Below are 26,924 nucleotides of genomic sequence, written 5' to 3'. Positions count from 1 at the left end.
TATAGTTGTGAATATATAGTATTTCCTCATAGTTTCTGTGAATTGAGTGCCCAAAGCAGTTGTGGAATTTGCTTAGAATCAGAAGACAGGATTTATTTTTTAATCTTTGCTGGGATGGGAGTATATGTAATTTGTCAAGTGTATATATGTAATTTGTCTAAGTGTGTATGAGGAGGTTGAAAATGGAATTTGCAGCAAGTATACCCATAATTGAAAGAATATCTGTCTCTATATTTCCAAAATGAGTCTTCCCCTGTACCTTTCTCCAGACATTCTTCACTGTAACTGCTACCTTCCTGTAAATAAAATCTAAGCCCCAGCTACTTTCAGCTCAGGAGCTGCCCGAGTAGATATGGTTTATGTGTATTTAGTAACCCTTGCATCTTTAGGGGTTTCTCCTTTTTACTTGTTCTTATACTGGTCACTTTGATTTCAGTGGCACTGCAAAGGAATAGTTCGTAGGCCATTCATTCATTGCTGCTTCAGAGAATAAATTAATTTATGAGGATCACATCCTTTAAAGTTAGTTTGTTTCTTTTTGTCCTTTAACTCATCTTGGTTGCTACATAAATAGCAAGTTCTAAATTGCTCCTGTTAAAGTTGATGGGTCATTGTTACAAGAGAGAGAGGTTTCTCACAACATGCATTTAACCTGAGTAGGTGTGAATGTATCACCCTTTGCCCCTGTTGCTTTCCAGATTAACATTAAAACAGTTTGAGGGAAGTGGGCAGCAAGAGAGATTTCCATTTTTGCATCTGGGAGATCTTGGAGAAAAAATAGTAAGAGTGAAGCAGAAATTTTTCCTAAGGGAAGCACCTGTGTTTTGAAATACCACCCAGACCAATCCACGAATTTAATGAGATTGATTCAACTGCTCAAATAAGATATAATTCTCTGTCTATGCATATACGTATATAAATATGTATGAATGTGTTATGTATAAAATACTATAATGCTTTACTTTTTATTAAAAACTTACCATTTTAGAAAATAAGTTATTTGAGTGAAAAATGTCTATATGGTCTTATAGTCTTCATTTGGTAAAAGCAAATTATTTTAACAATACATTGCAGTTTTAATAAGCATAATGTTCAACTAGTTATCAATAGCTTTATTGGTTTTCCATTTTAAATAAGTCACATTTTATATCATGATTGGTAAAAAATAGAAAAAAAAACAAAACACCAGCTTCAGCAGATGCAAAGAACTTTGACAACTTTGTGAAAAGAGGTTGTATTTAGTGGCCTTTTCTAAAACAAATAGAAACAAATAGCTCCTAGGAAAGAATATTGACTACTAATATATACTAATGAAACCTCTCCAAAATCAAGAACTGAATGTACCCCAAAGTGTCTTCTGTCTTTTCACTTTCTAGAACTGATTCTTCAGGACATGTAGGAGGTGTTTTGCTAGAGAAGATGAAAAAGACAAGCTCGCTACCTAACCTTGTGGCTTTTGTTCCCTTAATTTTAAGAATACAAAGAACACTTTGTTCTTCTTTTTCAATGTTATTCTGACACTAGTGCAATAAGCAAGCATACAAAAGTAATTTTCTGTTTTGATGCCTATTTCAAAATTGCCAAGTTAACAATATAATAGATCTACCAGAATTGTAAATTGACTCTGAAAACAAGTATCAATCCAAGGACTGTATAATACTTGCATTGTCTAACTTGAGTTCCCTACTTTTTTTGTTTTGTCTATAGACACCCTATTTTTGGCCATCAAATTGTTGGGAGCCGGAAAACACAGACTATGGTCAGTGTAGAAATCTTTCCTATTTCTCTCGGGAATTATGTATTATATGAATGAAGACATCATTGCAGTCTGTCTTGTTTAATCATCCCACTGTTAAAAACATAATTATATGTCATGTAGTTCCTGTACAAGAATTGCTGATGTTGAAATGAATGTCGTGTTACATTTTTTAAAGTTTATTAAAAGTTTGTTGAAGTCAAACTTGGAGTTGAGGGGAAAAAAAACAAAAAAGCCTCAAAAGTCCTCAAAACCTGCCTTGCCATTTACATCTGTTTGCTCTAGGAAGTGTAATTATTTACAGTAACAAAGTCTCAGTAAAGCAGAGGACACTTTACTAATGGTTGTGCAATAGGTATTTTCGGATTCAGACTCAAAGATGTGCCTAGTTTAGATACATTATATCTGATACAAACCATGTAGAAAATTATTTATTATGGAAACTAGTATGGTTCTAATATTAGCTATATTAGAAAATACCTTGTTTATTTGTCTGTTTCTTGGGGTTTTAATCATTAATTAAACACTGTAATTACTGATGTGTGCTTAGGAAAATCTGGACATAACTACCTAAAGTATTAAAAAAACCCTCTAATATAATTATAACAAAATTAGGTGCTGCTCCACACCAAATAGTGATGTAATTTTTAAAGAAAATGGCTTATCTATGAACAGTCTCCTGTTCATTCTAATCTAGACCGTAAGTACACAGCTCATCTGAAGACCAGGTCACTTATTTAGATAACTAAGCACGTACATGATAGTTTACCTGTTTAAAAATGCAAACTTTGAAAGTCTCTATTTAAAAGGTTTTTTTGAAATTTAGGTATGTGTTCACTTGTGATATGGATTCATTCTCAGCCCTTGGGAGCTGAAAACTGCAGGGATGGATGGTTCCAATAGATGCTTCCTTCCTGCAGTGGACAGAGTTTAATTTCAAATACATCGCTAAATAAAGCAATTTCAAGCTGAAACTGTCAGCAGAGATGAGTGCATTCAGTGTAGAGTTTGAAAACAGTGACAGTTTCCTCATCTTATAGAAGGAGAAAAATGTTAATCTTTCTTTATTACACTGAGATTTGAAGATGTCCAGCAAATTGTTATTGAAAGCTACAGAGGAAGGGTAATCCATACCACATCTGAGTGATTAGCCACTCTATATGAGGAAATTAGTCTCTGAAGGAGAAATGCTTGATTTACCACTTATTACAGTGTTTTCCCTTTCCTTGAAACTGTTACTTGCTTTTCTCAGAGGGGCACTTCAGTATACTCTCCTAATATGTTAAAAATCAGAAAGTAATTTACTATGGTTTTAAGTGACATTAAATTGTTCAGCTTAATATGTGTTACATTACCAGGGGGATTTTAAGAAATAACTATACGCTTAAAAGGTCTGAACTTGAGATCAGGCTGGGAAAGTTTCAATTAATATCCTTTAAACTAAATTAGGAGAGATTAACTTTCTAGTCACAGCTGATTGCTCAATTGGAATTACACACCTTAGTCAGTAAATAGAAATCTTATACAATCTGTCCAGTTTTTGCATGCCAGAAATGCAGAATTAAACTTAGGATCAGTTTCTTCATCATGCAAGAAGGTGCCTTTGTTGACAGTAAACATACTCATTTGAGAGCTTTTAAGATTTAAATATAAATGGGAAATATGTTGCAGTTGGTGAATTTAAGCTTTTCTTTTGCAGAGGGTTGAAGGAAGGGAAAGCCCTAACCCTGCCATCTCATTGCTCCTTCTGAGTCATGAGCCAAAGGTGCAAGCCTGTAAGGAACCCACCCGCAATTCTGCCATGCAACAGGGCAGAGCACTAGATCTACCTAAGGTGGCTGTGTGCCATTTGAATTGACTAATTCCAGAGCATTCACAGGAAAATAATTTTTTTTTAGACAACTTCTCAATACTTTTCTTATTAGGTTATCATCTTCCCCATCCCAGAACTTAGCATTTGCGTTGTGACCTGAGGATTTTTTCCCAATGCCTTTCTATGAGTATAAAGAGAGGGCAGATAAGGGGAGAACTGAATACAGCTGCTTGCACAAAGGGTGGCATAACTGGTGTAAACAGTATTCATCAGAGGAATACAGACAAATCAAACAGATAATAGTCAAGAATCCAATCTAAAGTAGGATTGGAAAAACTTAAGGATATTACATTACACACCAAATACACTCAAAAGAGGTTTTGCAGGCTTCAGAGTAATTCTGTTACTTCCTAGAAAATAAATAGAGTTTGTGTTCTTACAGATATACAAATTCATTTCATACTTGTCATGTATTATGGTGTTCTGCAGTGCTCCATTTTCATGGTCTTGTCCTAAACAAGCTTGAAACTACACCTCCTAAAATTAATGGCTGTGGCAGGCAATAGGAGTCTCTCAACGCCAGCAAAACGGAGGCTTTCTCTGTAATTTCCCTGTATCAAAGTTATTAACAAAGCAAAGCACTTTCTTTGCCATTGACCTGATTTTACAAGTCTTTACAAATACACTACAATTTCATTTTCATTTAAAAATTGCTCCCCAGCATTACTCAGCCATAGGTGGGCTACTGTCCAGAATGTAGCATACTGCCAGAAAAATAATTAATTTTAAACTAGAACCTAAATGAGATTGAGGTATTGCCAGAGTTAAGTCAGAAAGAAATAATCTTTACATCTTTGTATAGCATGTTACTGTCTTCTCTTAAACTGTAATTTCTTGTTCCACATGAGCTTGCAATATCAAATATTTTCTTTAAAAGAGATTTCTCTGTAGAAAATGTGAACAAAAAAGAAAACAAGAGTCTTCCAGAATGTCAAGAAGCTGCATGCCCATTCTCATAATAAAGCTATGTCTTGGTGGCAAAAAAAGGGCTTGAATGAAATTATTGCATGTCAAAGTGAAATACTGTAACTGTTGGGTTTGAGTATAACCATCAAAATATTGACCATCTGATCATTCTGAGGTTACTAAGAAGCTGTTACTTTTCACCAAGTGCTGAAAATATCCCTCCCCTTTTCTTGAAAATTATGCTTTAAGAGACCTCAAGAGAGATGCCTCAAATTCCAAACAATTTTTTTTAAAGGCAGTTTCTGAGGTTCCATCTGTTGAAGGTATCCTTTTTAATGCCAAATGTCTTGGAGTCCACCCATGCAAGACATGTTGTTCTCTATAGAATCCCATTGCTTTCAGTAGGATTTTATTAATGAAAAGAAGTCTGCATATTTATAATAATTATTTATAATAATTGATAATAACAATTCCAGTGTAATTCAAACCACTTTGCATTTTCTCTGAGTTAAGTCATGTTACTGAATTATGATTTGGTTTTGTGACAGAATTTGATCCCAGTTCAGAAAACTGGCTCTGGAAATGAATGCAGCTAGTGGCTGAGCATAACCTACCTGTAATCATCTCTTTTCTTACAGATGTACTTTTGTAACTGACAGATTTTTCTTCTGGCAGATTAAAAGTAGTTCATGTCATTAAGAATTACTTACATATGGAGACTTATTAAGTCCGTTGCCTCTCAGAAAGGAGAAATATAACGCCAAACACGAATTTCTTATTCCATATACATTTGGCCTCAATTCTCATGGGACTTGCCAGGTTCTCTTGGAAGTTTAGTAGCTTACAGCTGTTGCAAATTTGAGAAATTCAATTTCTTTTCAGTAGCCTCCCAGGTAAAGTTATGTGCTGTAAAGACACTTTCCTAACAAGCAAAAACAAAAACAAAAACAAAAACAAAACCCAAAACAACCCAAAAAGAATTAATTGCTGCCTTTAAAAGTGTAAGTTTTCTGTCTGGGTAAATGCTGCTTGGAGGTTTCTGTGGCAGTTCTATATATATTCATGACTGTTATCCAGTCTGAGTTACAGTAAAATAAGGAAACTGTCTACTTTTGTTATGTGAAAGTTGTCTCATAGCTGTTTTTCTTCAGCATTTTTATGAAAGCAAAAGTGTCCTTTTATTATTTATTTCTTTCTTATAATCAGCTAATAAGTCAGTCTGTACAAAGCTGCCTTCCTATTGCTCCTGTATTCCTATTGTTAAAGAGTAAACTGACAGACTTCTTTGTGTTCAGCCTCTGCTGCTGTGTTCTGACCATGAGCCATCACACCTGTCTCATCCGCCTCTCCTCTGCCAAACTTGCACTCATGCTAAAGAGTGCATAGTGCACAAAAAGTAATTGCAGTCATGTATCATGTTTTCCACATATTGAAAATTTTCATATAATTTTCCCTCTAGAGTTTGTTGCCTGCTTGTTTTACGTGCCTAGCTTCAAACCTCTCTATTAAAATCTGGTTAGTTCAGGAATTTTCTCTCTCATTTGTTTTGCTGCACCCTCTCCCATGGCGTGAGTAACGGTACAGAGGATGCATTATATACTTTATTTGTCCAAATGCCCCGGCAAGATTCCCTTGGCAACAGCTTATTAGTAAGCGATTTGTGCTTGAGAAATACTATGCCCTATTGCTTACCTGAAATCTGCTGGACAACCTCATGTCCTCAGCTTCTCTGGAAATCAATCCATAAATATTAGTCAGTAGCTTGAGTCAAAACTGGTGGCAGAGTAGTATTTCTTTTATACAAATTACCAGATATTAATAAAAATGTCTTAAAATTTATGCCACGATAATGAGGAGAAATTTGCTAATATAGTGTAAATAGTTTCTGGAGAGTTCTGCAGTTCTGTAATCTTAAATCTTGATGCCCAGTTCCATTTTTATAGCAGCAAGTGTCAGTTGTGAATGTCAGCAGTGAGCAGCTCCTGTAAGCAAACATCTTAGGTCCTTAATAGAGATCCTTCCTTTAAGGACCTGTCTTAAAGAGTCTCAAAACTTGCTGGATTTGTAGGTGTAGTGAGAAACAGACTCTTCTACCAGACTCAAGTAATGTACTAGTTCATTGCTAAGATTGGGTTATGACTCCTTAAGTGAGTGATTTTGAGAAACTATGTATACAGAATCTACTGAATCTTGGTGGCAGGACTGAGTGAGGAGTACAGTCTGTCACAGAGAATAGTCCCTCAAGAAAATGTGGCCAGTGCCGGTGATTGCTATGGACAAAATTTAATCTGGGCAGAACCTAATCAAATGATCTTTAGGAAAGGGACTTGGCATTAGCAGAAAGATGGAAGAGGTGACCTACAAGATTTTTTTCCACTCTGAATTCGTATTGCATTATATTTCTCTGCAGAGCTACATAATTCACTCATTAGGAGCAATCTCTGTCATATAAATGATGGAAAGAAAGTCTCACTTCAACAAGCATGTCCTGATTTTTTTTCTGATCCTTGCTAATTCTGACGTTGACAAACCACAGCAGCAAGGACTCTGTAAGCATAAGGCATTTCCTGAAAATGCACTCCAGTCAGCTCACCATTTCAGTTTTGTGCTTACCTGAATTTTCTTTCCATGAATGTGTAACTTATATCCATAATATGCGATGCATGGAAAATGCGTTTGGCCAATGCATTTGTGTGCACATATATGAAAAGATAACTGACACATGTACATATTTTCTTCAGCATTATTTTAAAATCATTAATTTAAAAGGATTAATAATCTGCATCTAGGTCCCCTATAAATAGGGATAAAAAATTTTATTAATGAGTTCTGAGATTTAGAAACATAACTTGTAAATTTCAGAATTGCTCTTAAATTACCATGTTGAGTAAACTAAATAGGTTTGTCTGTTTCATTATCAATATGGAAATTAGACCTTTTAGGCCACGAAAGGAACAATGACAACAAATGTTTTTTTTCTGTTGTCCTGTGCTGTCTTGTCACTGGTAGCCCTTTGTGGGCACTAAGTAATTGCCTGCTTTGTCAAGTAACGGCCACCTTCTGATGCCACCCCTGTAGGTAGTTTTTGCAGTTTAGAAGAAAATATTCTCTGTCTTCTCACATCCTCACCTTTGTCTTGGATTGCACATCCCCTAAGTGGTTTCTATGCAAAGTCAGTGTATTTGGATTTGTTACACCTCCTCTTAGAAGCTTTTTAGCAAGTGCATTTGAGTCCCCCTTAAATCTGAGAGTCTGAAGAGGAGGTAGAAATTTATTTTTTTTAATTCCAGAACAGGGTGTTAAAATCTTGAATGCAAATTTAAAAGATAATGATAACAACAAGAAGTATGAAATAATTCAATGGATGTGATTTTAAATATTAGATTTGACAACAGCACATTATTTATCTGATCCTAGAATTTATGTAGCTTGGGTGACCTCTCTTCCACACCTCTTTTTGTCACCCTGCAGGACTTTCTGAGGCCAGTGTCATCTGGGGACTTTTGAGTGTTGAAAATTCATTCACCTTTTCCTAATTCTTGAGCTTTCTGGTAGTTTGAAATTTGGTTTCTTTCTTGTCCTTGGTTTATGTAAGAAAGTGCTCAACCCATCTAAATCAAATTGTATCCTTAGATATTATAGAAATAGTGTCATCAAAGAATAGAAAGTCGAGAAAGGGAAGAGTGTTTCAGAAATTATGGTTTTGACCATTTGGCAATTTAGTGCACATCACCTATCAAGGTCTAACTTCTAACTTAATGTTATTCTCATTTAACTGAGTGCAGTTCTTTTGTAGGTGTATGAGGCTGATGATGACCAATTTCTCCACCTAAAAGTTATATTTTTTTTTAAGATTAAGTGTGAAGAGCAAAAATTTATTTATTTATTCTTTTAATTGGGTAAAAGCAGAAATGACCTAAAGAGGGTATAAATAGCCCTAGGAATCCCAACATTTAAATTAGGTAGTTGATTTCATTTATTCTGTTCCACAGTCATGTCCTGTAATTCTCCAACTGATACAGGCACTTGCATATGAAGGGAGAACTTCTGTCTGCCCACTTTGAAACCCACAGACCTTGCAGTGCTTGCTATTTTCTTTGCTCTTTAAATACTGACTAGGCATGTGCACACTGACTCTGAAAGCAGGATTTTGACTCACAGAGAGTATAAATTTAATCTGGCCTCGGTGGAGATAATGAATGTTCAGTGAAAGTTACGCCCACCATCTGGGGCTGAATCAAGCTGTAACACCACAGGCATTGGGACAGTTATGTAAGGAGTTTAAGTTTGTGTACATGGTGATGGATGTGTAGGCGGCGTTATCCATGGTCTTCAGAGGCCCAGTTGTACTTCCATTGAATTTAGATGAGGCTTTTTCCCTGCTGTGGTAAGAGGGAAGATTTAGACCCTGTTTAGCAACATACTTAAGTTCCCCACTTTAACTTTTGGGTGAAAACTGTTTTGTTTCTTTGGTTTTTGTTTGTTCGGGCTTTTTTTGGGGTTTGGTTGGTTGGGTTTCTTTTTCAGTAAGTGTGTGTAATACAGTGTGTGCTCAGTTCAGTTTCTTGATTCTACAATGAAACCTCTCATTATCATTATGACCTTATTTAAATATAAAAAAAAAAATCTACAGATATGTCTTAGGAGCTTTCAAGTTCAAGTAAACAGTCAAGAATATGAAACAAAGGTAGCTAATGATGAAAATGGCTTATTTTGGGTGTAACAGCTTAAAAACTTGGAAGAAGGAAAACCCAGACACCCTCTTCATGCAACTCTTGCTAGAACACTTTCCAATCTCACTTTAAGCTCTCACATTGCCCACATTTTGTGAGTGCCCCAGTGAATTTTCAGGAGTGAATAGTCTGTATTTACTGCACAGCTACCAAAGTGTGCTTTAGTACAGTTTTTTGGTTCAAATGCCCATTTATAAACATCACTGACCATCTTTCATTATGAAATGCTTATTAATATTGCCTTTGAAGTTATTGGCAAATCTGTTTTTTCATGATAATCAGTCACTTCCAATGTACAAGCTATACCATCTAACATATAATTCACTTTAGTGGAGGCAATTATGTTGATTGCAAAATCCATCAGAATACACTGGCTCTGAAAATAAGAGTGTATGTGGCAGTCCATATTTAGCAAATAGAGGTTATTAATCAGACCCTGTTCCTTGCATATCGTTCAACCATATGTTTAGCATTTTTCAGCACCCTTGTCAAGGGGTGGCAAGAGCAGGCAGGTCTGCAAGGGAAGGTGAGCAAAGAATGAAGGCTGCCAGCACTGCAGACAGGAGCAGTGTCCTCACCAACAAAGTCTGAAGTGTCCAGGAAGGTCCAAAGTTAAGCCATGAAGCCAGGGCAGCATTGATAAATTACAGGGCTGGTTTGACAGGTATCTACAATGTAACTCTAGCTGGGACCAGGGAAAATAGCTGTGCTTAAGCACAGCTCCTGGGCACAGGAGACCTCGGTGGAGACCCCTGGATGGGCTGCTCAAGGCAGTTAGAGATCCTTGATGTACTGAGGGCTCATTACTCTTCTTTGAGAGGGAAACCGACTGACATTGTCCCCAGATGCGCAAGTTCGGGCTACTGAACACACGCAGTTATTTCACATATGTTTTGGTGTGGAAATGGAATAGTACTTGCAAAGGTGGAAGTATCTGTATTTCAGATCTTATTGCTTTAAAAGTTGCAAGAATAAAACTTCATTTCTTTGTGCCTTCAAATGTTCTGTGGAAAATGAGGATGATTTTCACATTCTTGCTTTACCACATGCTGATGAATTTTGTTACAAGCAAGCCAAAGAATATGATAACAAGAGTGTGAACTGGTGAACTCCAATTCCTGAGCTGCTGCCAGCAGCTCTTAAATAGATCTTCAATCATGAGCTTCTATAATAAGGATGTAATAGTTAGCACATAGCATTGGCAGTAGATTGAGTCAAAGAGTAGGAATGACCTTCAGGGCTATTTTCTTCTACACTAGTTGGTATGTTGTGTTTCCCAAATAGCTAAATCTTGCATGGGTAGATTCTGCCTTACCCACACTGGCACATGGAAACATTTCTGATGTGAAGAAACCACGACACAGTTATTATAACCTTTAGTCTCCTGAAGGGGAGAGGATCTGGATATTTCAGAGAAAAAGTGGTTTGAGGGACGAATGTGACTTTTTGAGTCTTGGCTAAAATATGCTCATTATGACAAACATTCTTACACAGACTATTTCCTATGGAGTTGGAGCAAAAAGTCATTAAAAGAACCCTGCAGGGAAAATACTGCAGTAGAGTCACACAGTGAAGATAAAAGTTTTCTTAGACACAGTATTAGATTAATGGTTTTGCAGGCTAATTCCTCTCTCCTGCTCCTGGTGATCCAGTGGGGTTTTTTGCCAGTGTTGAGAACTCTGTGATCTGAAGATGCTTTTTTGTTAAAACCTATCCTGACAGGTGGGTTAAAAAAAAAAAAAAAACCAAAAAAAACCAAAAAACCAACCCCCCCCCCCCCCCAACCCCACCAAAACCCTACAGCAACAAGTTTTGTTGGAGGTAGCAGGAGATGCTAATTCCACAGTAAACTCAAGGAAGTGCTAAACTAACAGTGCCTATACAGGGACCATGAGAATGTGATTGACAAGGGTTTAATTAAGTTCAGAGAACAGGGAGTTTATTTTGTTTGTTTTCAGATAGTATCAGACTGGTTGTACTAGACAAAATTTGACCCCTGCAATTCCCAGAACTGTCCACATATTTCTGTTAAATATGTATTCTAATGCTAGTATTTTCAAGGGGTTTAGGGACTTTTTTCACTTGTTCAATGAAATAACCTGTTTTCAAGGAAAAGAGAGGAAAATTCTTCACTGTGAAAGGATCTAAATGACAAAGACTATCCCTCTCCTCAGTGTTCTCTGAACACTGTACTGATTGTGGATGCAACCTAGGTGCAACGGGTTCAGAATTCATCCCATCATCTTTTGGTGACATTTCAGCATGCATGCCAATGCATTAGCATAAGTGTATACTAATATTACAATACATGGACACTGAGGCTATAGAAACTGCTTGTCTGCTATACTTGATGTGTGAATGGATTTGTATCTGTATTTGTAGATTTTTTAGACACAGAAATTCCTTTGGAACCAGAGGGGATATGAGAAAGCCGGGAATAGAGAAAGACATCATGGCTTCTTATGGGAGTGAAAAGTGAAGAAGTATAAGAGAAAATAGACCAGCTAACACGCACAAAATGAGAGAGAAAAAAAGACATAAAAAAAAATATTTCATTTTACAAGGACACCTGTAACTGCAGCTGGAGTTATTAGAAATGCTTGTCATCAGTTCCACTGAAATAACATCCATGGGAGGGGGGTTGCATGTATTTGCAGGTGACTTGTTTCCATGGAGTTGTAAAATATAATTGCTTTGTCTGCTTTAAAAATCAAAGCTATATATATGTAAGATGAGCACCTCCTTCTTCCTAGTGACTGAAAGAGTTAGGTTCCTATGTGAAGTTACTTCTCTTCGCTCCTGTACTGACAAGCTGGCAGTCAGGAAACAGGAACATTCCTAACCACAACCAGTAAATACGGGCTCTTTTTGCTGACAGTAGACATCATGGATAAGTTAAAAGTTTGCTTACCTGCACTGATCAAAAGATTCCTCCATCTGACACATTGGAAGGTGCTCTGAAGTAGTGAAGTGGGTAAATATTACACCATAAGGAACTGCACTGAACTCATTGTCTTACTGGTGGGGGAAGCTGTATGAATAGAGTTGATGTGAAGTATTTTTTGCTAAAGAAAGTCTGTTGGAAATGTACCTCATTCAAGGGTGACGTTGTGCATAAAGAGTTCAGGATCAAGCAACATAATGTAAACCACTGTGCTGTCTATGTAGTCTCAAATTCCATTTTCATTCCTGAATCCTTTCAGTATTTAGCTGTCAGTATTCCATTTTATTAGTTAAAATTTTGTTCTCTCTAGGTGAGGTGAAGGCAGAACAGCTCTCCTGAAGGATTTTGGATCCAGAAAATAAATGAAATAATATTTTTTTCTCATTATATCTCATGCATGATACACTTTTTCACTTCTTATTCTCACATTATTTTCTGTTTTAAATATTGGTTGTCACAGACTAATATATATGAGAATTGAGTTTTATCTGGAATGAATTTTTAGCTAAAATAGTAGATTGAAATTTCGTGATTTCCAAATATAAAGTAAAAATAAGTAAAATCAGGTATAAACAGTCTTAAAACATGTTTGACTAATATAGCAGCAGCTCTTTATCAAACTTATTGTGAGTTATAAACACAGAGTTTAAAAAATGTTTTTACCATTTTTTAATGTGCCAGTTCCATAGCCATTAAACAACCTCATCCCAAGTATCTCATACAGTTTGTATATGATGTCTGTTGCATAAAGCAGATTCATTATTTATTCATTATTTAATGAATCTCTGACCTATCAGTTTAGTTACAAAACTTTTTAGAATAGAGGGGGAAATCAAAACAAAAATTGTTAGCAGTAAAATAGAGATGAAGCCTCTAGGTTTCTGATCTGCTGTGTTTATGAGATAGTAGCAAATTCTGTGTTCTTTCATTCCATTCCAGCTGTTTACCTCTGCAAGCGGACAATGCAAAACAAAGCAAGGCTGGAGCTAGCAGACTATGAAGCTGTAAGTACCTGATGAAAAGTGAATTTCTTTGCTGAGACTAATAAATGTGTGAAATACTGTTAAGAACTATAGGCATTATGTGTGAAATTTATTTGGGGTTTTGACACTTTTGCTAGCCTGTGGGTATAGATGCTGTTTGAGAGACTCTGGTGAGGGCTAACTGGGCAAAAGTTGAGATTTTGGTTCATCTTTAGTGTTACTCTGCTCAGATCACCATGACAAAATCAGAAATAACTGTTCATGAACCCAGATATGCCACAGGTGTTTGAAAGTAGTTGTACTCTCACTGTGTAAGGTCTGAATGAAGGATCCCTGGCAGCATTTTCAAAAGCACTTAGTGGTTGTAGAAGTATGAGTCTCATTCTTTAAAGTAATGCTGGGGCTTAAACCCTTGTCCCATCAGTTAAACGAGAGGCAGAGAGGGTGAGATTAGAGGCACTTCCCGTTCCCTGAACTTTTGCTGTGCCCCAGGCAGGTGAGATAATTTGGGCCAGGAAGAGCCTGAAAGTGTGAGAGTTTGACTAGCTGATGAGGATGGCACTTGCTAAGGAGAGAGATGTCTTGAGTCCCATCTCTATTCCCCCAAAAGTTCCTGAATTTTTCATGAAAATGTCAACATAAAATTCACGAACAGCCCTGGCTCTGTGCTGAATGCTGTCCAGCTGTGCTGCTGTGACATGATAGCACGATAGTCAGCCAGGCCTCTCAACATGCTAAATACTCCAGCCGCAGCACCCTGCTGGCACACTTTGTTGCTTCTTCTGGCACAAGCTTGCTTTTCAGTGTACTGCGCTGTGGGGTATCCACAATTGTATACTTACACGTCTTGGAAAATTCACCACTGGTATGCATTCCATGAGAGCCTTTACTGGTATTGACAAGATCTCTAGAAAAAGTCTCCACTCTCTGTGGTCTTTATTTTCAGTAAGTATGCCACAGAAGTACATTTGCAATGTATACAAGTACAGTTGAAGCAACACTTTTTGTTAGGATATTTACAGATAATTTTTCACTTAGTCTCAGTAAAAACAGTGCACAGATAATTTTTCACTTAGTCTTAGTAAACGCAGTGCACAAAGGTAACTGGGGGCCTTTTTGGGAGAAGATAACCTCAGCCTTCTCCATACTAACAGGCTGCATACTGCTAACATTTAAGCTGTGGGGAGATTGAAGAAGCTTTGTTACAGACAGTGAGGCTGTTCCAGCATCACTGAAGGAAAGAATTTTGCTAAGATTTTACAGATCTTCCTTCTGTTATTAACAGTAGGCTGCAGGATACATTCATTTCTTGCACAGTAATGGAAGACTATAGTCTGCATCTTTTTAAAAATGGGGATAGCCATGGAGGTCATGGAAGGTTCCTGTACTACCAAAATATTGAGAGCTTCTTATGCTTGTATTTGAAGTAAACTGATAGGCAGCCAATGCTGTTCAGTACAACCATTTGTACAGGCGACTGATGGGAATTGTCCTGTGGATTTTGTCCTGGGTTTTCTAGTGCTGTTATTAGGTACTTTCAAAACAAGAATGTTTCTTTGTATTGTTACAGAGTTACTCAACCAGCACCCCCTAAATAAAAATGCTTCAGAAATCCCATGTTATGCTGATGGTTGCATCCAACCCTGTCACCAGTTTTAAAACTAAAATAGTCAGGGCATGCAAAAGTAGATAGATCTAGCATTCCATCCAATTTGGTGTCAAGCAAGGACTTTGCATTGGATAAGTAAGGTCCGTTTGCACTTGTGGAGATATCACGACTTAAATTACACCTTAGAGAGAATGAGGGGAAGAAGGAAGGATAAGCTAAAAGCTCTAAAATAGTAAATAACTTTCAACCTAACCAACTAAAGTTGTGATGTATTTTCAGGAGAGTTTGGCCAGGCTACAGCGAGCATTTGCTCGGAAATGGGAGTTTATTTTTATGCAAGCTGAAGCACAAGCAAAGTAAGTTCTTTGAAAATAAGGAATTTTGGGTTTGCATGCCTTTTGAGGGGGAAAGAGAGGGAAAAGCAATTGGACACTTCTTACTTTCAAAATTACTGTCATTAACACTGTTTCTTTTAAATATTCCTGTAACATTGACAGAGTTGACAAGAAGAGAGACAAGATAGAGAGGAAGATCCTTGACAGCCAGGAGCGAGCATTCTGGGATGTGCACCGTCCGGTGGTGAGTGAGGGTGTCACTGATAAATGTCAGCCTCTGTGGAGCACTGGGGTAGTCTGGGAACAAGTTCTTAGTGTAGGGCTGAGGGTTGGGGCTTGCCTCCCTTTTTGCAGCATCTGGTGTTTTTACCATTCTGCTACTGAAGACTGCAACAGTGTGTACTCTCCATTTGGAGTTTGCAGTGAATAGTGTATTGTGTCTGATTTCTTGAATCAGAAGATATCTGTCTTTGACTATTACCATCTCAGAGGTTTCCCAAGGTGTGAGTCACACAACCAAAATTATCAGCATAGCTAAAAATACTTTTAAAAACATCTGCCTTTTTTTAATCTGTTTTTTTGCTTGCCAAGCCTTTCAACTTCACTCTGATCATATTTCCAATTGAGTTTTGATGTACATAAAGGTTAGATAACGTTGGATTTGAGCCATGGGAGTCATGCACTGTCTAAACAAGATTTGGCTGAATTCCTTGTCAAAGTCCCTCTGAAACAAAATATTAAAAAAAGAAAGGGTCTTACATATTCAACTGCCTTTGGGAGCTAAAACTCTGAGAAAGAATGTCAAATGTCACAAGACTTCCATAAGAACTCGGTAATCACACTTTTCTGCTTTACTACAGAATTACGTCTGTTTCTCTTACCTAGAATTAGGTTTTCATTTTCTGTGCACAGAGTTTAGTATTGTTAACAGTGAAACCATATATGGATTATATTTTCCACGGTGACATTGGGAAAAGACACTTAACTAAAACTAAACTGTTCTGGGAAAGTAAAATTAGGTGATGATACCTGTAGAAGAGATGCATACAGTGAAAAAGTTTCAAACAAAAAATAATGAGCTTGGACGTGAACAGCTTGTATTTGTGACCGTGGAATTTAAAGAGCAGTAGAAGAAACGGATTTTTAGGCAGGATTTAGAATGTCAGGTAGATAAAGTCATTTGAAGTGAAAGATTAAAACCTCAGGCATTAGATGCAAGAAGGCTGGAACATTGTTATCTAGTCAGTGGCATAAAATAAGGAAGGAGGACAGAAAACAATTTGCCATCTGACGTTGATGGAAGCTACATATAGAATAAAACCATAAAGTTTCTATGGACCTGGGAACTTTAAAGGTGCAGACAGCTTTTATATTCCCTGCAGAAATGAACCTGAAGGTTTTGAATCTGAGAATGAGATGCTATATTTGGAACAGAAGATGAATTGCTGAAGTTTCAAATTAAGATATTGGCAGACAATAATGAGAGAATTAAAGGGGAACAGGACAAAAGGAAATCAAATCTGATTAAGAGCTTTCATTGAACTGTGGATATATCTGCCTGAGCACGTGTTTTAATCTGGCTATAGGCATAGGTAGGAAATATCAGAGGCAAAAGACTGGCTTAGAGTCAGAAATGTAGGCTCTTGACATTAGGAGATACAAAAAGAAGAATGGAGAGGTTCATACTTTGCCTAAGCAGCTCCTCTCACTAGTTAGTGAAATACTTGTTTTGACAACATTGTTAAGAATTTACTGTCACAGTAAAAGCTAGAAGCTTCTATTAGAAAGGGAAAAAAAGAAAAAAGAGGAACAAACTGAAAAGAAGAAGGTGATGCTAGAGGTAATTACAATTTCTAATGGTTTTTCAAGCCCCCCAAAACTCACAGAAATGTTGCTTTTGAGAGGAAGTTAAGAGAACAGTTTTGATAACTCACTGATCTGTTTCCATTCCAATATTTTTAATTGCAGTTTCACTATATATTTAGTTCTTTTTCCTTTGGTATCTCTTTAGTGTAATGTGAAGTGTAATCTTAGTCAGTTCTGTAGTTTCCAGTTTCTGCTTTATGTAGAAAGATCTTGGCTTGCAGCTAGAAAGAGCATGACTCAGCTTCAACTGTAGGTACTGCAGCCTGCAGAGACATTCCTGAACAACTTTTAATCTTACTAGTTCAGACTAGTCACAGTAAAACCATGGAAATGTGTGTCAGGGAGTGCTGTATAAATTCCTGAGATCCTGAGCAGCAGACCTGTGATGAAGTCCATGCCATTATTTCTAAGGTATGGCCAGTACCTAATATAACTCTGAGATTATCCACATACATTCACATACATTTATTCATTTCCCTTTTTGATGGCAGAGTAAACATGCCTTATAAGACTTCCTTTTCCTTCCACCTGCCTAGGAAGTGTATAACTTTCACAGTTTGAAACTTTGTATCAATAACTGAGTAGGGAAATGGATGAAAATTGGTTGGGAGGATAAGGGCATTAGTCAAAAAGCAGTAACAAATTGGGCTAATTTGGGGAAGTCAGTTCCTTCTAGGCAAAAGAAATTAAGAAGCTGCTCTTGTTTGAAAAGAAATATCATGTTCCTGATTAAAGTCTTCATAAAAGAACTCACAGCTTTCCTGAATTATTATGTCTGTTTAAAACCCCTTAAAATCTTACGCTTGTTAAAAAGAGACAAACAGGTACTAAAACAGTAAATCCCCTGAAACATTCAGAAATCCACATTAGATACAGCAGGAGCAGAGTAGCTATGGCTTGCTGTAAAATTAACTCTTAGATAATTAGCAAGGACAGCTGATGTCTTGCAGTTGCAAACAATTCACTTTTCTTCCTGGGTTACACATTAATGTAATTTGAATGAAATGCATAATAAAGGCCTGTTTGGTACTTGTTGAGATTCAGACTAATTCAGAAGATAATGAGGGAAATATCCTTTTCTCCTGGAAGGCAGCTGTATACTTCCTAACTATAAGAAGTTGAAAAAACCTTCTTTTTTCTCCAGGGCCCCTGACCTTTGTCATCAGTCAGAATGTATTGCAGTTATATTTAGCAGGCTTGTGTGCAGTTGTTTTTAAAAGGAAGATAGGAAATTTCTAAGCTTTCTAAGCTGTGCTAGGAAGCTACACTGGTGTGTCCCTCTCCAAAGCTGGAGTTGGCTATGGTTTAGTTATATTGAGATTTAATACAGTATGCACCAGGAGAGGTTTAGATTGGATATTGGGACACATTTCTTCACTGAGAGAGTGCTCAGGCATTGTAACAGGCTTCCCAGGGAAGCAGTGGAATCACTGTGTTCAAAAACCATGTAGATGAGGCCCTCTGTGACACGATTTAGTGGTGGTCTTGGCAGTCCTGAGGTAGTGGTTGGACTTGCTGATCTGAAAGGTCTTTTCCAGCATAGCTGATTCTATATAGAATTACAAAATCAGCTATGATTCTGTAAGTACGAGTAATGTGCAATCGAGTTCTTTCATTCTGCCATTTGTAGCTTTTTTAAACCTGATCCGCGGGACTGAAAAGCAAAACCAATATTTGTGTGATTTAATACAGTAAGACAAAATATCCAGGATGTGTATGTTTGGTTAGGACAGCAAAAACGTTAAGGGCAAGTGTGGTTTTCAGATAATTCACTGATGATGTAAAATTCAGAAATATGTGTGATTTCTGCATTTGGGAGTTTCATGCCATTGTTTCCTAGTAGCAAACTATGAAAACAGTAACTTTTACATTTTAAAGCTTGTCACACATCCCACACCTTTTGCTTCTCTCTCCATTTAGTGTTTGGGTTTTTTTCAATCTCAGTTGATTCTATCTCAATTCTATCTCACTTTCTCTGTTTGTATTTTTAAGTTGTATTTTATGTGGTCTGAATAGGACCATCAGCATCTGAGCCAGGACGTAATATTACCAGGTGTCAGGGTCATGCAGCAGATACCTGTGGTTATTTGTTCTTGGTTTTCCTTGAATAGCTTTTGCATCCTGACCTTTGAGATCAGCCTCAAAGACTCGGCAAGAGACTGAATTTAACTTGGCTAAGGTGGTGCAATCCTCCATCTCACTCTGTGTCTGCTACAAATCCTGGACTTTTCTGGGCCAGTCACTTCTTTAGCCAGAGATCACTTCTGTCTGCTTTATCATACTGTCTTCAGAAACACCTCTTGGGAGTGAATGTGAACCATGCCATCCAGCTTCTCTAGTGATTTATCCACATACAATTTTCATGCCTTCTTTTGCATCTGTATATCTCACAATACCTATGCAGCAGGCAGGGAGTGCAGCCTGGCAGCAATTGTCATCCTCAGATAACTGCACTTTTGTTAATGAACAAAACCTTGTCCGGAGTTTTATTTTCAGAAAATGGTTATAATATTTATGATCCCTAATCCAATCTGTTTCAGGCAGATATTTATAAACCTTGTAGCTAGCCTGCCAGATAAGACTTTTATGGAAGAATTTGTACTCACATTACTTAGCATTGTTACTTAGTCTGACACTTGAGTAAGGGTGGGACAGATGGGAAAAAAGGAATCCAGCTTTCTTGCAGCAGTGCGACAAACTGAGAGTTCTCAAGTTAAAACTGAGGATTTTGAGGAGGTCAGAAATTGTGAAATAGCTGACTGATGAGATGGTGGAAAGACACAAAAAAATGAGATAACTATAATTTCTAGAGTGACCGAGTTCTGGTAGCAACTGGGAAAATTAGCTGAAGTAGTAAGGATAAAGAATTTTTTGAATAAGCACAACGTTTTTACATTGATTTTTCTTTCTGTGTGAATTAAATTTGCTGCTTTAATCCAAAGCAGTCTGTCAAGGATCTTCTGTAAGTCAAAAGGCAGATAATCAAATTTCTAAATGTCACCAATATTTGCCATCTACATTTCCAGAGAAGTGTGGTCAGATTTTCCTGTTTTCATTTCTTTCAAGCCTATCACCTAAATTTGTCTGTATGGAATCCATAAAACAGCAGCTGCTTGCATTTTGGGGTGAAAAAAAGGAGAAAGCAATAATAAGTCTGAGTATTTAGCATAGGGGCAACAAAGCAGATGAATTTAACAGGTTTCCTTATGCAAAAATGTTGCGAATACTAGAATCTTCACATACCCCAAAATGTTAATACAGCCTGAATTAAAATTAGTACTACTGAAGCATCACTTGAATAAAAACAGTGGATCTAATTTCTGTACAATAATTTCTGGTTCTGGAAACCAGTAACTACAAAGCTAAAATAGTCTATTGGAAATGAAGAGTAATCAGAAATTAAATTAACTTTCAAAAAGAATTAAGCATATAACTTTCATATAGTACTATATTCTTTAGTACAGCTTCTTCATATGACTTGTCTCAAAAACGAAATTTCAGTATCCTTTTCACATGCATTTTGCACATTATGTGTTTCTCTGACACACAGACCACTAAAATATTTTTTAAAAAACAATATTATTAAATCCTGTTATCATAACCTGAAAGCCCAGCTAAACAAGCAAGTATGCGAGAATGTGAGAATCCCCGTCAAGATTCAAGATGCTCTATCTCCTATGGATTAATTTTATGGTTTAATTTACCAATATTGTATTCCTTGAAAATTTCTCTATATCTCTTTTTTGCCTGTTCCAAGCAGGTCCTTGGTTTGAACAGCCACTGGAATTCTTTGTGTGTCTGATATTACTCAGGGAAAGATTTGCACTGTAGTTTGAGATGACAAATAAGTGTAAGCAGGGAACTGGTACAGTGTAGGTCATCTTTTTTTTTTTATTTAAAAATGCTGAAAATCTGTGAAATTCTAAGCCATCTTAAGTTTCATGCTAAATTGAGACTTCCCATCTCTTAGTTTGAAAACTATCCGAGTTTCACCATGCTGCAAATGTAATTGAAGTTTGATCAAACTAATTGATCAGCTGTCTCTCCTTGGTCTGATGGTCTTTAAACTTCATTTGTCTTATCCAAACAAGAGAAAAAACTCAAACTCTTATCCATTAATCATACTCCTTACTATGTTTTGATTAAGTCCACTGCAGAACAACAGTAGAACTAGTGCTATTTTGATTGTACTTGAGTGATCTTCAAATAAATCCTTGAATTGTTGATTTTAACTAATTGGTCCAAATTGCAAGCTTTCACTCCTTCATATGGGGCTGACTATAGTGGTTTAACTTATGCTTAACTGCTTATGCCTTTCTCTGCAGTTGTCAAGAATTCATTATTTCTGCATCAGTATATTTCTAGTGGATGCCACAGTCAGGTTTATTGTTTATTCATGTCTATATTTGTTTGATTTCTATATAATAATATAAAATTCTGGAATTTTATCTCTGTTCTTTAATGAGTCAAAATGAAATTAGCTAATGAGGACATGTACTGAGCATTTAAATTCATTTGGTTGTTTGCATAATTCTCTATTAAAACCTTTAACACAAGGGAACTAATAAGGAATCCTAACAACACCAGGGATCCTAACAAAGCTTTTATTCATTCTTATGAATTAAAAGAACCCTTTCCTTTGAAGAAAACAATTCAGTAAGGTTATACATTGAAGATTCTGTAGCCTGAAATACAAGTTCAGTAAAAGAATAAGAAAAAAAGAGAAAAGTTATATTTTCTTAATTAAAAGCCAATAGGTTATAGATTATCATCAGTTGATATAGACAGGTTTTAGCAGTTAAGCTGTGTAAAGCTAATGTGTTTCCATTATACTAATGTATTGACTGTAGATCACTATACTCAGGGATATTCGCAGCACATTGGCAGATGTATCACCTTTTAAAAATCAATTCATATTAAGAAATATAACCAAATTTGAGGCTATTCTGTGCAAGTCCAGTTCCAAGATGTATTTGCTTATTTCAGCATCACAGTGAATACATATGTTGTATTTATTTACCCTGCCTTGTGTTCCATAAAGATCGTATTTAGTAGCACAATGCATCTCTTTGTGAATCCATAATGAAAAGGCTATAGAAATTGGGGAAAATGTCTGATGGTTTAGTAGAAAAAATGGGGTTTAATAATTTTTCCTTGATTATCTGACAAATTTATGAGGCATCTGGGAATGAAATTTAAAACATGCTGCTACAGAGTTTATACTTGAGAACAATCTTGGGATTTGCTTCCTACTCATTAAATATGATTTAGAGCTGTTAATTGAAAGGTATTGCTGTACTTCCCAGATAAGCTAATTTCTAACAGGAGAAGCTAGAAAAATTGTGCTCTTATTTTAGGGAAGTTTTGTCTGGAGTTCTGGGGAGGTGAAAACTCGATAGAAGCTGCATACAAAGTCATCATCAAACTTACTTATTTATTACAATTTATATATGAATTTACCATGGCCATAATGGACTGTAATCCAAATATTTGCCTTTCTGTGTTTGTGTCTTGTTGGAACTGTAATGGAAGTGGGATCTGTGTAAAAGAAGTGCAACAGAAGAGCAGGTATTAAAAGTCCACTCACAGTGGTTATGTGTCAGTCCCACACCTGAATCAAAAAAAGCATGTTTCCAAAAACATAGTTGTGCTAAAAGTAATTGTGCAGAAACTGGAAATATGATACTATTAAACCTCCCCCACCCCTCAAACCAAAACCAAACAGCCAGAAGGAAGTGGCTTCTCTATCCCTATCGCATAAGTACTGGTTTGGCTTTACTGCCTTGGGTAGTGTCACAAAAGGCCAGTGAGATCCCCCCTCGCAGCAGTTCCAATACATATTTGCAGGTTCTGTCAGCTATGGCTACTGGATTTGTTTTTAACTCACTTAGTTAAGGTTGATTTAGTTATAAGGTGAGCTACATTTTAAACAGCTTTCTGGTCCTATCAGATAACCACCAGAAAAACGATTTTGTGAAATTTGTAAAGGGTCAGAAATGTGCTGCCCTCCTGTGACTGGACTTTTAATAACAGCTGGATTTTCAAATCCTGGTGAAAGAAAGAACTGGCCACATGTACTCAGCACATCAGAGATTTTTCTCTGAGAGTTTCTGTTTCACCAGCAAAGTCATTAATTGTGCAGCTCTTCCACTGCAAAGGCTCTTTACTCATTGACCCTGAAGTGTGCAAAATGAAGTAAAACCCCAAAATAGCCAAGTAAATCTAACTAAACCTCAAACTTTTCTTATAAGACTTAGGAGGTTCTGCACACTTCAGTGACCTCCACCTCTGGGAAATGAAAAATTGGTGCATTGCAGGAGGACATAGCTGGGTTTTTTCATTGTGAGAGCCTCAGTTTTAGCTGTTACTGACAACTCCCTCAGTATAGGATTTTGATGTCTCCTTTGATGATAGATTTTGCATGAAAAAAAAAATGAAAAATGTTGCCACATAACCAGAGTCAAACTGGGTATTCCCCCAGCTAATACCTCCTTTGGTTTTTTTTTTCAGATGAGTACCACTGGATTTTTTTTTTTCTTGCCTCATTTATTTTTTGTAAACTTTCACTCTATTATTGTCATGATTTAAAAATATGCACCGTTCAGCTAACTGCACTGAAATATAAAACCTACAAATAAAAATGAACTCTGGTATTCTGCTTATCCTTCACTGCCTAATTAGCTTCATTTTCTTACTTTGGAAGTGAGTGTGTGAATATTGACTGCTGAGGGTTAGAAGACTCGTTTCCTAGAAAGATGACAGAAATAGCAACAATAACAGAAATAGCAGATTAGGTTGTTGCAGAAAGCAACGTTAACATTTGACACTCAGAAAATTTCAAACTTTCCATATTTGTGATAGTCTGATATTACAAATAATGTAAAAGACAGCTTTCAGTTTCTGCCTTGTCTTTATGTTGGACAGGTCAGACAGGGCTTTGAGCAACCTGGTCTAGTGGGAGGTGTCCCTGCCCATGGTAGGGGGGTCAGAACTAGATGATCTTGAAGGTCCCCTCCAACTCAAACCATTCTATGATTCTTCATTTGTCTGTCTGACTTTATTTTTTCCAGCTGGAAGTGAAGATCTGTCCTGCTTGTATCCATGACCATGATTTAAATTTATTGTGCTTAAATTTTGAAAGCCCAGAGATCTTGAATTTTAGTATTCTGCAGTTAAACTTAACAAGTTAGCCCATGCTTGCAAAACAAATATAAAAGTCTATTTCTAGTGTATTGACAGTGCAATGCAATGAAATTGTGAAAGGTATGTGAATCAATCTGCCTTAATATTTACTGCTTTAATGCACCCTGAATTTATAGGTGTGCATTTTGAAATGAGGTAATTATTTTAAATAGCACCTGTGTGTTTTTAGCTGAAGAAGCTGTGAAATTACATTGCCTTAAAATCATCACGAGGTTCATTTGTATGCACCACAGGCTGCTAGAGAGGGCAGAGGCAAGAGTAAAGAAGCAAATACCAGACGTGGCTTTCCATTCTGCTGTTGTGGGGAGGGGAAGGCAGGGTGGTGAATTTCACGGTGCCATGAATTGGAGTGTTCTGTAAAGTTGATTATTTTAATTTCAGTCTCTGCAGCTTGCAAAGATCATAGGCTATACCTGAGAAATGTAGGCCAAGAGGGACCTCTGGAGGCCCCTCTAGTCCAACCTCCTGCTCAAAGCAGTGCTAACTTCTGAGTAAGATTGTCCAGGCCCTTGGTTAAACAAGCTTTGAAAATCACCAGCGATGGATATTCCATCTCTTCTACCTTTTATTCTGAAGAATGTTTCTTTATAGCTAATTGGAATTTCCTTTACTGCAATTTCTGACTGTTGCCCTCCTGTCCTTTCATGATGCATCTCTGGAACAGGTCTAGCTCTGCAACTCGGCTTTGGGCAGGTTATCGCTCCTCTTTTGCAAGCAGAAGAAAGCCTTTTCCTTGATTGGAATTTTCCATTTTTAAATACACTTTTTTACGTTGTTTATGGTGCCCAAAACTAGGTCTTGGTATTCCAGATGTAGCCTCGTTATGCCGAGTAGAAAGAAATAACCACTTCTTTTGCCTGCTGGCTATGAAATGCTAACACAGCTGGGTATGTGGTTTGTCTGCATTGCTGCAAGGACATACTGCTGACTCATGTTCAGCTTCTCCCTCAGATCATTTTCTGCAGAGCAGGAATATGGACAGACAGTTCTCAGCTTATTGCAATGTATGAGCTTATTCCTTCCCACATACATGGGTGTATTTGTTTCAGATACAAAAAATACTTCTGGTTATTGTGGCTTAAACAGATTCACAGTTAAATTGCAATATGCTTTAAGAAGAAAAAAACACTGAACTTAAGCTGATGTTATTGTAAACGTTAATTTAGTTTCTGTTGAGGATTTCACACTTACTAGAATTACAAATACACCATACCAAAGAGATTTTTACACAAGAAGGTATTGACAGCAGTTGATTTTGGCTATGTGGCCAGGCAAGAAAAGAGGCCCTTGGGATATGCAACCTTGTACAGCAAACAAATGATAAATATTAGGTATTCTGCACTAGTTGAATGGAAATGTACCATGGCTAAAGCATCCCATTTGATTTAAAAAACAAATTCTTCCAAAGAGTTACTGCAGGTATCAAAAAATTAATTCACTGTTAGCACTGTTACAAGCGCTTCATTCATTCATCACTGTTGACACAGTTATCAGGGAAAGATTATGAATATCAAGTGGATTTTTTTAAGGAAACATTCTCTTGGGTGCTTGTTCTTTTCAAATGTTGGCTGTAGCCAGATCCAAGCATGTAAGTCCTTGGACCACCACTAGTTGCAGAAGAGGCCTTCTCTTTCCACTGTTTCTTGACAGAATCCTATCATGCAGCCTCCTAGCAAGCATCACCAGAAAGTTGTGCTGCTTGGAATTCACACTAATGTGATTACCCAATAATTGAAGTAGCAATTAAAAAATATTCTATGTGTGGGTTTTCATATTATTTATCTGCATCCATTTATCTCAGCAGTGAATTAATCATGACTGGGCTGACATGTCCATTGCTGTAAATTAATACAATCGCATTTGTACTTTGAGATAAGAACATGCTAACAGATGGAAGAAAAGACTAAGTTTCCTTTGAATATATGTCAGTTTTTCAGCCAGGTATTTAAAAACAGATGAGGGACAAATTCTATCCTGGTTATGATCTTGCTGTATGATTAAATTCAACAAGATCACAAAATTTTCCTCTATGTATCTAGAGGGGGGACTGTTTTCATACAGAATGTTAGTTGTGAAAGAAGAAAATATTCTATTTACACATACAGAAAAGGTTTCAAGCCTTTCAGGAAATCTGTTTGAAAACTATTTATGGTATTAGTATGCAAATTATATACTACACACTAAATGGGAATCTTGCAGTAAAGCACTCTGACAGACATTTCACTATTTGAACTATGGTAGTCCAGTTAAAAAGACAAAACAAAAAGAAAACACAGCTGGATGTAATTGTATCCAAACACATGCTTATTATGTTAATGGGGGCATACGAATAAAATAAAATGTTGTCCAGCAAAGGTTTTCCCAGAATGACGCAGTTATTGTAGCAAAATGTTCAAATAATGCAAGCTTTTGTGTTTGTTTTAATTGAAAACATGTTTCTTATTTATTCCTAAAAATTGACAGATGAAGTGTGGCAGTGCCAGAGAAACAATAAATTCCATCTCATATCAAGTATTATTTTAATAAGTATTCTTCAGTTGAGAAGAAAACATGAACTGTGGCCGTGATCACATTAGGTATTTCCAGTGATATGATTTAAATCAAATTAGGAGATTGGTATTGTATAGAGGTAGTGATACATGTCTTAAACTCCTACTGTTTTCCCAGGTTGTCAGAGTAGTGATGCACCTTTCCCTTTTGCACTGAAGCTTTCTGA

The 26,924-nt window shown here is 36.7% G+C and overlaps 1 protein-coding gene across 7 annotated transcripts in view; it reads left to right on the top strand.

Moving 5' to 3' along the window:
- The window catches only part of RGS7 (regulator of G protein signaling 7), a 254,779-nt gene that overhangs the window by 182,164 nt on the left and 45,691 nt on the right, over nucleotides 1-26,924 (top strand). For 6 of the 7 annotated variants that reach the window (XR_009727292.1, XR_009727293.1, XM_061365740.1 and 3 more), the window contains exons 6-9: nucleotides 1,708-1,759; nucleotides 13,152-13,216; nucleotides 15,084-15,160; nucleotides 15,302-15,383. Coding sequence is in view for 5 of the 7 variants with exons in the window: in XM_061365740.1 (XP_061221724.1) it covers nucleotides 1,708-1,759; nucleotides 13,152-13,216; nucleotides 15,084-15,160; nucleotides 15,302-15,383 (276 nt within the window). In the remaining 2 variants the exon portion in view is untranslated. The remainder of the gene's footprint in view (nucleotides 1-1,707; nucleotides 1,760-13,151; nucleotides 13,217-15,083; nucleotides 15,161-15,301; nucleotides 15,384-26,924) is intronic. The other variant, XM_061365744.1, reaches the window with a different exon arrangement.

This window comes from Neopsephotus bourkii, unplaced genomic scaffold, assembly GCF_033783945.1.
Source record: "Neopsephotus bourkii isolate Nb327-2 ecotype Australia unplaced genomic scaffold, CSIRO-AGI_Nbou_v1 NB_1292, whole genome shotgun sequence".
NCBI classification, from domain to species: domain Eukaryota; kingdom Metazoa; phylum Chordata; class Aves; order Psittaciformes; family Psittacidae; genus Neopsephotus; species Neopsephotus bourkii.
This window is presented reverse-complemented; position numbering and strand designations above follow the sequence as displayed.